A 13,554-nucleotide genomic window follows, 5' to 3' on the forward strand; every position below is an offset into this window, starting at 1 on the left:
CCAATCAGGCTCCAGGAGGGAAGCAGAATCAGCCAATCAGATGGGACTCATTGTGTAAATAATGTATATAAAGGCCTGAGGTTTGGAGGAATTCAATCACTGTTTTACAAGCTGCAATTGGTAAAGGTAAAGGGACCCCTGACTGTTAGGTCCGGTTGTGACTGACTCTGGGGTTGCGGCACTCATCTCGCTTTACTGGCCGAGGGAGCCGGCGTACAGCTTCTGGGTCATGTGGCCAGCATGACTAGGCCACTTCTGGTGAACCAGAGCAGTGCACGGAAATGCCGTTTACCTTCCCACCGGAGCAGTACCTATTTATCTACTTGCACTTTGACGTGCTTTCGAACTGCTAGGTGGGCAGGAGCAGGGACCGAGCGACGGGAGCTCACCCTGTTGTGTGGATTTGAACTGCCAGCCTTCTGATTGGCAAGCCCTAGGCTCTGTGGTTTAACCCACAGCGCCACCCGTGTCCCCGTATGCTTATGTATGCATATGTGTGATATTTCAGGTAAAGGTAAAGGTACCCCTGCCCATAAGGGCCAGTCTTGCCAGACTCTGGGGTTGTGCGCCCATCTCACTCAAGAGGCCAGGGGCCAGCGCTGTCCGGAGACACTTCCGGGTCACGTGGCCAGCGTGACATTGCTGCTCTGGTGAGCCAGAGCTGCACACGGAAACGCCGTTTACCTTCCCGCTAGAAAGCGGTCCCTATTTATCTACTTGCACCCGAGGGTGCTTTCGAACTGCTAGGTTGGCAGGCGCTGGGACCGAGCAACAGGAGCGCACCCCGCCGCGGGGATTCGAACCGCCGACCTTTCGATCGGCAAGCCCTAGGCGCTGAGGCTTTTACCCACAGCGCCACCCGCGTCCCTTGTGATAGTTCAAATAGAGCCTAAAAGAAAGAGCATTTTTATTCTACCTATTATGAAACTATTTCATCATTATAAAGTTTGCAAAGTTCACCAGAATCCTCAATGTCTTAATCCAGACTATGAAGCTATGTTGCTCATTTCTCACAGACTTGTTTTTCCTCCAGTTCTGCACCTGCCACACATAGTCCAGGAGGTTTCAGAGAGGAGCTTTCTTCCCCTTTATAATTATCAAAATCATAGTGATGTATTCCTCTCCTCACACAAAAGTGCCAGGGATTTCCCCAGAGGCAAATAATTTAAAAGGAGAAAATAAGGCAATAACCTAAAAAGGAGAAAATGAGGCAACCTCTTGTAACAAGCTTAAAAGAAGAGCTGGGCCATAAATACTTCCTTTCCTATATTTCTCAAAACAACAAGTCATGTGCCATGGAAATCCTGGCCTACGATTGAGGATAGGAAGGGGCTGTGCAGGTGAGCAGTTTCCTCTCACAACCCTGAGAGGCTGGACCCCTGTTGTTCTGTTCTTGTTACAGATGTCACAAAAGGACATTGTCACTGGCGTCGCTAGGATGAGATCACTGCTGCTGCTGCTGCTACTGCTGTTCTTAATGCCCCAGGCAGTCTGTGGGAACTGTCCCTCAAGTCCCTTCAGGCATCGAAACAAACCACTGAATTATTACAGGGCAGGGGACTATATCATTGGCGGAATCATCTCACCCAAACCTGCTTTCTTTGAACCACACATCTTTTCTAAACCCCCATCAACAAAGCTTGTTGAGTAAGTAACAGTGTGTTGGATCTAATGTTGCCCCATTGGCACTCCCATTGGCATGCTCCCAGATATACAAAGTTTAGGCAATGCTGAAATTAGATCAAGTCTTTATTGAGTATTACAGTGATGCCTGGGGTTACATATGCTTCAGGTTACAGACTCTGCTAACCCAGAAGTAGTACCTCAGGTTAAGAACTTTGCTTCAGGATGAGAACAGAAATCACGCGGCGGCGGCGCTGCAGCATTGGGAGGCCCCATTAGCTAAAGTGATACCTCAGTTTCAGGTTAAGAACAGACCTCCAGAACGAATTCAGTTCTTAACCCGAAGTAGCACTATATTTCTGATTTATTAATGGAACAGTCATGTGACAAAAAGTGTTGCTTCTGCATTCATCTCCATTAACGTGGGGTATTTAGACACCTTCACAATGGTCCTTTGTTCATTCAGTGTGTTCCAATGCCTTCTGCTGTCACCTTCCAGAATGCAAAAAGTCCATTTCTTTTTAAGAATGTGTATTTGTTGTGGCAGGGCAACAGGGTCCTTTAATCCATTTCAATTGCACAAACCCGAAGTTCTCAAATCCCACCAGCCATATAGTGACAGTCCACAACAGAGTTTCTCTCAGTGCTTATTGTAACTTTCAGGGGGTTAGCTAAAAGTATTTTCTGCTGCAAAATCAGAGCATCCTTTCAGCAGCTTTCAAGCCTTTCACAAAACTTGAAAATGCAGTTGATTTTGTTATTTGAAGACTGTGGACTTTTCATCATGAAAAATAAGCTTTCAATTTTTCTCTGAATTGGTGAGTTAATATCTGCTTTGCAACAAGGGGAGGTCTCCCACCTTCAGTAAAAACATTACAAAGCATTTTTTGGGGTGGGGGGAGGAGATACAAAAAATTGAGACTGATGTTGCCCAGAAAAGTCCTTTGATTAATAAAAATAAAGAATTTGGCATTCTCTTTTCATTGAATGGAGAATGGCGTCCTGTTCATAACTGTTTTTGCTGGTTTGCAGTTTGGCTCCAACGATGTATTGGCACATTCTGTCCTTCTTGTTTGCTGTTCAGGAGATGAATCGGGATCTCAGGATGCTACCCAACATCACCCTAGGCTACAGCCTCTTTGAAACCTATTTTAATGGCAGACTGGTTTCCAATGCAATGCTAGACATGCATTCTGGTGGGGAAAGCCATCTTCCAAACTATAACTGCGGACAGCGGAAGAACCTCTTGGCTGTTTTTGAAAGGGCTGAACCTGACAACTCCATCCAGATTTCAAGCATGTTGGGCATGTACAAAATCCCACAGGTAATAATAATAATTTTTATTTATACCCCACCCTCCCCTGCCAAGGCCGGGCTCAGGGCGGCTTACAAGCAATAATAAAATCAAGTTGAATGATTACAACTTAAAAACAAAATTAAAATACAACATTAAAATATTGAAACATTAAAACATTAAAATGTAGCCTCCTCGCAGGAGGAGAAGGAAAAGAAAAAAGAAAGAGAGGGAGGGAATCAAATTGGCTCCAAGCCAAAGGCCAGGCGGAACAACTCTGTCTTACAGGCCCTGCAGAAAGAAATCAGATCCTGCAGGGCCCTGGTCTCATGAGGCAGAGCGTTCCACCAGGCCGGAGCCAGAGTTGAAAAGGCCCTGGCTCTGGTTGAAGCTAATCTAACTTCCTTGGGACCTGGGACCACTAGGGTGTTGTTATTTATGGACCTTGAGGCTCTCCGTGGGGCATACCGGGAGAGGTGGTCCCGTAGGTACGAGGGTCCTAGGCCGTGAAGGGCTTTAAAGGTCAAAAGCAGCACCTTAAATCTGACCCTGTACTCCACCAGGAGCCAGTGCAGCTTGAAAAGCACTGGGTGAATATGCTCCCATGGCAGAGACCCCATGAGGAGCCTCACTGCAGCATTCTGCACCCGCTGGAGTTTCTGTGACAGCTTCAAGGGCAGCCCCGCGTAGAGCAAATTACAGTAGTCAAGCCTGGAGGTGACCATCGCATGGATCACTGTGGCCAGGTCAGGGAGGTAGGGACTGGAATGCCTCCCTGTCAGATATACTACAGTGGTGGATTGCCAGTATGTGCAGGGGATTAGACTCCATGACCACGTAGCTCTCTCCCAACTCTGCCATTCACCTTTTAGGAAAGGATGGTCCTAAAAAGACCTACAATAAGGTGAATCTAGCCTGAGATTCCCCAGGAACATCAGAAGCACAGAGGGGCTTGATCACATCAAAGGACCCGTTAGCCCAGCATCATGTTTTCAGATGAGCTCACCTGATGCCTCTTCTGGAAAGCCTGCAATCAGGACACTCTTCACAATTTTGCTTCCCAGCAGCTAACATTCAGAGGCTTCCTGCCTCTGAAAGTGGAGGGGAAATGTGGTCGTTGTGGGTAGAAAAGATTGAATGCCTTATCCTGCCTGAATTTATCTTATCCTTTTTGAAAACCATCAGAGTTGGTGAAAATCACTACAGTTTGTGGGGGCCACAAAGAAAATGTCAAGAAAGCTTCAATCTAGTTTATAGTAACATGGTACAATTTGTTTGACATTACTATGGTTACTATTTGTTATATATGGTGGTTATAATAGTCATTAATGACTTTTCCAGTTTATAATGAAAGATCTATCTTTTAAAAATGTATTAATGGACATTTTTGCACCCCCAATGCAGCATATTTCTACATCTAATTACTGACACAATTTCACCATCCATTCACTATGCTAGTTTATCATGTGTTTTTATAATTAGGTCCAAGAAAATCTCAAAAAGTGAGGTTTCTCCTAAGCATTATATATCACTAGATGTGTGTGTGTGTGTGTGTGTGTGTGTGTGTGTGTGTCTGCATGTGTGTGTGTGTATACACCCCCCACAGCCTAGTATTTTTACAATATATACATATTTTGTCACATAGCTATATATTTCTCCACAACCTAATATTCTGAAGAAAGAGAATATCTGGACCTAAATCAGCCTCTACTCTTCCTCACCAGGTCAGCTATGGCTCTTCTCATAATGATAAAACTCAGTTCCCTTTTGTCTACCAGATGATTCCCAAGGAAGAAACCCAGTACCTGGGGATTGTCAAGTTGCTCCTGCATTTTGGATGGACATGGGTTGGTCTCTTTGCTTCAGACAATGACAGCGGAGAAAGGTTTTTGAATGCTGTGAGACCTCTGATGATGGGTAGCGGAATCTGTGTCGCCTTCTCAGAAAGAGTGGAACGCGAGACTCTATATGCAGAGTTCATGGAGAGGAAGCCAACTGTCATGTGGATAAAAGTCACTGTATTTGTCTTCTGCGGGGACTCTCCTTATGAATTTACCCCGATATTCGTGATACAAGAGATTCTTGAAAAGATACAAAGTGGGGGGAAAGTTTGGATTACAACAGCTTTTCAAGACATCAACAGGCTTTTGCACTACGAAATTAAGCACTTTATGTACGCCCATGGTTCTTTGTCCTTCACAATGAAGACCAGAAGATGGACAAAACATGACTACTTTGAGCCATGGTCTGAAAGGACAATACAATTTTGGGATGAATCATTTCACTGTTTATGTTCCAAGGAGGTATTGCCCGTGAAACAATGGATAAGGTGCACAGAGAAAGAGAAACTGGAGATTCTTCCCCAGGAGGAGATTGAAAGGGCCCTGTCTCAAGACAGCTATATTACTTACAACAGCGTCCAAGCTGTGGCACTTGCCTTAAATTCTGCCTATTCTTCCAGATCCAAACAGATGCTGATGATGGGTAGAGGAGACAGTTGGGGACATGGAAGACTGCAGCCATGGCAGGTACACTTATCTCTTCCACAACACCACTGTAAATGCGTAATCCATTCTCCAACTCTGGAATCAATGTCCTTCACTTTGTTGTTGTTTAGTTGTTTAGTTGTGTTTGACTCTTCGTGACCCCATTGACCAGAGCACGCCAGGCACTCCTTTCTTCCACTGCCTCCTGCAGTTTGGTCAAACTCATGCTGGTAGCTTCAAGAACACCGTCCAACCATCTCGTCCTCTGTCGTCCCCTTCTCCTTGTGCCCTCCATCTTTCCCAACATCAGGGTCTTTTCCAAGGAGTCTTCTCTTCTCATGAGGTGGCCAAAGTATTGGAGCCTCAGCTTCAGGATCTGTCCTTCCAGTGAGCACTCAGGGCTGATTTCCTTAAGAATGGATACGTTTGATCTTCTTGTGGTCCATGGGACTCTCAAGAGTCTCCTCCAGCACCATAATTCAAAAGCCTCAATTCTTTGGCGATCAGCTTTCTTTATGGTCCAGCTCTCACTTCCATACATCACTACTGGGAAAACCATAGCTTTAACTATATGGACCTTTGTCGGCAAAGTAATGTCTCTACTTTTTAAGATGCTGTCTAGGTTTGTCATTGCTTTTCTCCCAAGAAGCAGGCGTCTTTTAATTTCATGACTGCTGTCACCATCTGCAGTGATCATGGAGCCCTCTTCTATTTGATGGGGCCAGTGGCCATGTTCATCCAAGATTAATAAAGATTATTTTATTGAGTTATCATAAGAATATGTAAAATTATCTGCTGTCTTGAGGGACATCTTTAGGAGGTAAGGAAAGGGTAAGGACCAAACCCCAAACAAATCTGGAGTAGAATTCCTAAGATGGTTTGATGGCATCGTGTATGCTTCCATCCTTCCGGCAACTTCTGCAGCCAATCTGGTGCCAAATGTATTGCATTGCATTCCATTGGACTACATCAGTGAGGCCATGATGGTCTTGCCATCTGGGCATCCTAGGACCTCCAGTCACACTGCCCAAGCTTGTGCCCCAGTATAGGTCGCTTTGGTGCTGCTAATGCAACAAAAGACAGGAGAAAGCAGTTACGAGTTACCAGTCTCTGCTGCCACAGCAGGCGCTGCGATTCTCCAGCCATTTCATTTCACCCCTGGAGGTGCATTCTATTGTTTCTCAAGACAGACAGATAACCATAACAAAATGTGAGATTCATGACTAGGAATTCAGAAGGCTCTCGTTCTGCATTATTTTTTTCCTGTCATTCCAGCTCCACCCTTTCTTAAGAAGCATCCAGTTGTTTAACACCTCCAGCGGCGGACTCTATTCAGATGAAAATGGGGATCTGGCAGCAGATTATGATATTGTGAACTGGGTGCTGTTTCGTAATAGGTCTCGTGGAAGAGTGAAAGTTGGGAGTGTAGAGAGACAGGCATCTTCAGATCTAAAACTCACCATTAACACAGAAGCCATTGTGTGGCCCTGGCAGTTTAAGCAGGTAGGGGAGATAAATGAAGTGCCCCCCCCTGCTTTTCATCTGTGAAGCTGAAATCATTTATACTGTTTTCAGCATACTGAAACAGAAAATTATTCTTATCCAATTCCTGTAAACCCAATCTAGAGCTCATCTGTAACCATCCCAATTCCTATCCCAAAAACTCCTTTCTTGAGCAAATCAACCACACCACTTTGTGCTTCAATGCCAGGTTCAAACATGTGATAACAGCATGAAACATGTGTCGCTCCATTCATCCAGCGCCCCTTGTTTCACATCTTTAATGCTGAATTCACGCAATCTGAGTAGCATCCACACTCAGCTTCACAAAGTCACTGGAAACACTCTAGCTCATGACCTGCAACAGGTGTGCCCAAAAACCACTCCATACAATCCCTTTGGTTAACAAGTACAGTGATACCTCGGGTTACAGACACTTCAGGTTACAGACGCTTCAGGTTACAGATTCCACTAACCCAGAAATAGTACCTTGGGTTAAGAACTTTGCTTCAGGATGAGAACAGAAATCATGCGACGGCGGCACGGTGGCAGCAGGAGGCCCCATTAGCTAAAGCGGTACCTCAGGTTAGGACAGTTACAGGTTAAGAATGGACCTCCAGAACGAATTAAGTTATTAACCTGTGGTACCACTGTACTTCCTGTTCTAGCTTAGCATGAGGCCTGTGATCTTTTCTTGACAGTTTGCTTTGACATTATCAGAGCAGCAAAATCATAGATAGCAGAATAGTTTGTAAGCACAAAGAGTATTTGCCTAAAAGCGGCTGCTTATGGAAACCTCTTCCAAACTCCATGATTCATTTCCACACCTCTAACACTTTCCTCTTGATGCTTCTTCCCTTATGTTTAGACTGTGCCTCGTGCCAAGTGTACCGAAAGCTGTCAACCTGGATACACCAAGGTGGTTCAAGAAGGGCAGCCCATTTGCTGCTACGCTTGTGCTCTCTGTGCAGAAGGGAGCATCTCCACTCAGGAAGGTGGGTGATTCAGAGGGAAAGGGCATCCCTTGGGAGAATATAAATAGTGCAGAGATTCAAACACCGATAAAAAGGTGCTGATCTTTAAAGCCCTAAATGGCCTCGGTCCAGTACACTTGAAGGAGCGTCTCCATCCCCATCGTTCTGAGGTCCAGTGCCGAGGGCCTTCTGGTGGTTCCCTCACTGTGAGAAGCCAAGTTACAGGGAACCAGGCAGAGGGCCTTCTTGGTAGTGGTGCCCACCCTGTGGAACGCCCTCCCACCAGATGTCAAAGAGAAAAACAACTACCAGACTTTTAGAAGACACCTGAAGGCAGCCCTGTTTAGAGAAGCTTTTAATGTTTAATAGACTATTGTATTTTAATATTTTGTTGGAAGCTGCCCAGAGTGGCTGGGGAAACCCAGCCAAATGGGTGGGGTATAAATAGACAAAATAATAATAATAATAATAATAATAATAATAATAATAATAATAATAATATTCACATTGGGGAAAGGCACCAAGAATATCAAGGGAGTTAAGGGAAACATTTTTAGCAAGGAAAATTGTTACAGAAAGAAAAAGTGAACATATGAAGCTCACAGAGGAGAGTTGGAACACATAGGCAGTACAGAGGAGCTAGCAGTGTACAAAGTGAGAATGTAAGGTGAAGGACAGAAGAAGTTTGGAGATTAAGGCAAAATGCTGAGGCACATGGAGGATGGAGGAAAATAAAAACATTTCTCCATTTAGAGTCCTTGGGTCAGTATATTCTGCCTTAAAAGAAAGGATGTGCCATAATGTCTAGAAAGACTGTGTTCACCCCCAGCTTGAGAAAAGGTGAGCTGTGGAACTCCTTCCCCCATGGAAAGAATGCTGCAATTTGTGCTTCGTGTCCCAGTCATTTCCAGATCTTCCGAACAGGCTCTTGGAAGAAAAAGGGTGAGAACCCCAGTCACAAAGATTGGGTTAATATGAGATGAAAGATTTGACGTTGGAAGGAAAACTACAGGAGAGAAAAAAGAGAGAGGGTTTGATGGATGCTGCCCACGACATGTGCATCCTTTTTGTGACTTTAATTCCATGCTGCTTTTTATATAAGATCTCAAAAGATATAAGATTGTTTTTGCTCAGCTGATTCTAGAATATAAACTCTCTCTCTCTCAAATGGATATGTCATAAAATGCAATAGAAAAAGTAATAGTATGTTTATAAATTTCCCCTTAAGACTACCTGAAGCATCCCTTCTTCCTTTCAGATGCAAATCACTGCACCAAATGTCCAGAAAATCAACATCCAAACAAGGAGCAAGATCAATGCATCTCCAAGCTTATCACCTTCCTTGCTCATAAGGAACCTTTGGGGATCACGCTTGGTTTCTTTGCCCTATTCTTGTTCTTAACTACGTGCTTCATTTTGGGGGTCTACATAAAATATATGGAAACTCCCATAGTCAAAGCCAACAACAGAGACCTTTCCTACATACTCCTTGTATCTCTCATGCTTTCATTCTTGTCCTCCTTCCTCTTCATTGGTCGGCCAAAGAAAGCAACCTGCCTTCTCCGACAAACAGCCTTCAGCATCATCTTCTCAGTTGCTGTTTCATCTGTTTTGGCAAAAACCATCACTGTGGTGCTGGCCTTCCTGGCCACAAAGCCAGGGAACAGGGTGAGGAGATGGCTGGGGAAAAGTCTGGCCAACTCTATCGTCATTTCCTGTTCCAGTGTCCAAGTTGTCATCTGCACCATCTGGCTAGGGATTTCTCCCCCGTTTCCAGATTCTGACATGCACTCCCAGCCTGGAGAGATCACCCTGCAGTGCAATGAAGGGTCTGTGGCCATGTTTTACACTGTCCTTGGCTACATGGGCTTCCTGGCTGCCATCTGCTTCACAGTGGCTTTCCTAGCCAGGAATCTGCCAGCAGCCTTCAATGAGGCCAAGCTGATCACCTTCAGCATGCTGGTCTTCTGCAGTGTTTGGGTGTCCTTTGTGCCCACCTACCTGAGCACCAAGGGGAAATACATGGTAGCCGTGCAGATCTTCTCTATGTTGGCCTCCAGTGCTGGGCTTCTGGGCTGCATCTTCCTTCCCAAGTGCTACATTATTGTGCTGAGGCCTGATCTGAATACAAAGGAGCATCTCACAATGAAAACAAAGTGAGACACTTGAGTCTATTATGTTCAAATTAGCTGCCCTGTTTAGTGAGCAATCCAGTTATATAAAGATGCCACAACCTGACCCTGAGGCTTTCATTTGCCATTAAATTATAAGGAATTATGTGATAATCAACTCTGGAAATCAACTTGTCAAAATGTTTTACACCATTGTTACTTTACACTGGAAAGCAGTCTACCATTTTTTTAAATTTTCTCATAATTCATAATTTCTGAATAAATATGCCATCCATGCTGCTTCCAGGGCCTTTTTGTGTTTTTATTCTCTTGCAACCTGTGACTTACTCAAAATTTTGTGTTTTCTCAAAAGCTCTCCTGTGCAGTTTTTGCCAGTGGGGGAGGAAGCTGTGAGTGAAGATGGCGTCCGGCACGCTTCTTCTGCGCCACTGTGCTTCCGCGCCGATCGAAAAACTCGAGCTCCCCTTAGTTCTCTTAGCATAGTCCCAGCAGAGTTCAGCCGCGGGAGAAACTGTTGCCGTGTGTGGATAATAAATCAGACTGAATGGTTATCTCCAACAGTCTTTTAATGCGTAGAAAAACATCGTAAATTAGCCCAGCGAAAGAGCAGGCATCCTTTCGCCTCTCAGTCAAAACCGAAAGAGCACTCACACACAAAGAAAGATTCCCGTATGTGAACCACGCCTCAGAATGTGAGACATCACACAGAACACCCTGTAAGTTCTGATTCTCCTCACAGAAGCATCCATCAAGAGAGAGTGAGCAGAGCTGGTGGTGCTGGAGAGACAGAGTAAGAAAAAGAGAACAGCAGATAGATGTCTCCATCCAGGAGAAAATACAGATATCCCTTCCAGGAGGAAAGTGAAGTAACTTAATTGTAGAGCACCTGCTTTCCCTGCAGATGGTCCCAGGTTCAATCCCCAGCATCTCCAGTTGGGACTGGGTGAATGTCTCCTGTTTAAAACCCTGGAGGACCACTACCCATCAGTGTAGACCCTATGGAACTTGTTCCGAGTTTCCCAAACTTGGGTCTCCAGCTGTTTTTGGACTACAGCTCCCATCATCCTTAGCTAGCAGTACCAGTGGTTAGGGAATATGGGAACTGTAGTCCAAAAACAGCTGGAGAACCATGTTTCGGAAACCATGAGCTAGGTGGACTAATGGCCTGATTCTGTATCCTGAGGATTTCTGTGTTCCTAAAAGCAGGATCCCCACTTGTTACTTTCTGTACACATTTCTCTGGATATTTCCTGCAGAGGCTCAGGTAAGCAAAGGGCCCGTGTGGTGTAGTGGTTAAGAGCGGTAGATTCGTAATCTGGGGAACCGGGTTCGCACCTCCGCTCCTCCACATGCAGTTGCTGCATGACCTTGGGCCAGTCACACTTCTCTGAAATCTCTTAGCCTCATTCACCTCACAGAGTGTTTGTGTGGGGGAGGAAGGGAAAGGAGAAGGGAAGGGAAACGTTAGCCGCTTTGAGACTCCTTAAGGGGAGTGATAAAGCGGGATGTTGTTGTTGTTTTGTTGTTTAGCCGTGTCCGACTCTTCGTGACCCCATGAACCAGAGCACGCCAGGCACTCCTGTCTTCCACTGCCTCCCGCAGTTTGGTCAAACTCATGCTAGTGATTCCTGTCAAGTGTTAGCACCCGGACTCTGGCATTTGCCAAGGCAAGGTCAAACTCCCCCGGAGCAGAGAGACATCAGAGAACTGCTGATATTCAATTACTCCACGCCCTATATCTACTATGGTCCTCACCAGGAAGAACTGTAAGGACCTGGGAATCACTCTAATCTTGCCTCATAACTCTACGCAGCCTCAGAGGCAAAGCAAAATCCATGGTAGGGAAGGAGGAGACTTTTGAGAGTCCCATGGACTGCAAGAAGATCAAACCTCTCCATTCTGAAGGAAACCAGCCCTGAGTGCTCACTGGAAGGACTTTGGCCACCTCATGAGAAGAGAAGACTCCCTGGAAAAGACCCTGATGTTGGGAAAGATGGAGGGCACAAGGAGAAGGGTACGACAGAGAACGATATGGTTGGACAGTGTTCTCGAAGCTACCAGCATGAGTTTGACCAAACTGCGGGAGGCAGTGGAAGACAGGAGTGCCTGGCGTGCTCTGGTCCATGGGGCCACATATCTTTAGATATGTTGCAAGCCGCCCAAAGTGGCTGAGACAACCCAATCAGATGGGCAGGATATAACAATAACTGTAACAGTTATATACTGGCCTTGGTCCAGTATATCTGAAGGAGCGTCTCCACCCCCACTGTTCTACCAGGACACTGAGGTCCAGCGCTGAGGGCCTTCTGGTGGTTCCCTCACCACGAGAAGCCAAGTTACAGGGAACCAGGCAGAGGGCCTTCTTGGTAGTGGCGCCCTCCCTGTGGAACGCCCTCCCACCAGATGCCAAACAGAACAACTACCAGACTTTTAGAAGACATCTGAAGGCAGTCCTGTTTAGGGAAGCTTTTAATGTTTGATGCATTACATTATTTTAATATTTTGTTGGAAGCCGCCCAGAGTGGCTCGGGAAGCCCAGCCAGATGGGTGGGGTATAAATATATTATTATTATCATAATCATCATCATTATTATTATTCAGTAACAATAACAATAATAATTTCATCAGAAAAAATGTTGGAGGATATGTAAACATACTGGTAACACAAGAAAAAAATTTATACTGACTGATAGGAGAGTGAAATAGTACCACATAAGGAGATGTTTTTGTACATTGATGGGGGGGGGATGGTGCTCCCATATTTCATGTGTGATCTTTCAAATATATCCTCAAAACTACAAGCATTTTCACCCATAGTCTCATGGAAGCCTCTCTTCAATACAATGTTGGCCAAATGCAGCTGAAGCCTCACTGGTCCTTCACGGGATACAGAACCTCATCAGTGAGTTCTCACAAACATGTTTTTCTTCCAGCTCTGAACCTGTTCCTTGAGCCACACAAGGAATCCAAGACGTTTCAGAGGTGAAACCTCCTCCCCTTTTATAATTATGAAAAATAATAGTAATCTATTTCTCTCCTCACAACCAAATCTCCAGGGACTTCCCATAAGACCAATAACTGAAACATCAAAATGAAGGGAAGCATGATGTAACCTTTTCGTAAAAAGAATAACTGTGGCTTAAATACCTCCTATTAATGAAATGATAAATAAGACTTGTGCTGATGAGAACCTGGTCAGAGACTTGGCTTGTTTTTGCTGCCTTGAAAGCTGCACCCAAGCCTAGACTCCAGTTGTGCAACTAAAGTCTCTACTGCTGTTGCAAGAGACTGTCACTGCCATCTCTAGAATGATATCTGCGCTCCTGCTCCTGCTGCTCCTAATGCCCCATGGAGCCTGTGGGATGCAGAAGGCAAAATGCTTCTCGAATCCACCCAAGCATCGGAATAAACCAATGAATTATTACAGGCCAGGAGAGTACCTTGTTGGCGGCGTCATATCTACAAAAAGCGCTACCTTTGAACCATACAACTTCTCCCAGCACCCCTCCACCAGGCTTGAAGAGTGAGTAGCTACGTGCTGATGG

The 13,554-nt window shown here is 45.2% G+C and overlaps 1 protein-coding gene across 1 annotated transcript; it reads left to right on the plus strand.

Moving 5' to 3' along the window:
- Positions 1 to 1,491: 1,491 nt before the first annotated feature.
- Positions 1,492 to 10,179, plus strand: LOC310837310 (vomeronasal type-2 receptor 26-like). The gene is made up of 6 exons (XM_083723686.1): positions 1,492 to 1,647; positions 2,656 to 2,947; positions 4,642 to 5,445; positions 6,679 to 6,906; positions 7,772 to 7,898; positions 9,136 to 10,179. The coding sequence occupies exons 2-6, from the start codon at positions 2,669 to 2,671 to the stop codon at positions 10,035 to 10,037; spliced, it is 2,340 nt and encodes a 779-aa protein (XP_083579812.1). The 5' UTR covers positions 1,492 to 1,647; positions 2,656 to 2,668; the 3' UTR covers positions 10,038 to 10,179.
- Positions 10,180 to 13,554: the final 3,375 nt, after the last annotated feature.

This window comes from Podarcis gaigeae (assembly GCF_964106915.1).
Source record: "Podarcis gaigeae genome assembly, chromosome: 2".
NCBI lineage: Eukaryota > Metazoa > Chordata > Lepidosauria > Squamata > Lacertidae > Podarcis > Podarcis gaigeae.

Bases quoted from the DNA above. Each gene is read 5' to 3' on its own strand.
- LOC310837310 (XM_083723686.1), top strand. From the start codon at position 2,669: ATGTATTGGCACATTCTGTCCTTCTTGTTTGCTGTTCAGGAGATGAAT. The intron at 2,948-4,641 runs GTAATAATAATA...CTTCCTCACCAG, and splicing joins GCATGTACAAAATCCCACAG to GTCAGCTATGGCTCTTCTCA. The intron at 5,446-6,678 runs GTACACTTATCT...CTGTCATTCCAG, and splicing joins GAAGACTGCAGCCATGGCAG to CTCCACCCTTTCTTAAGAAG.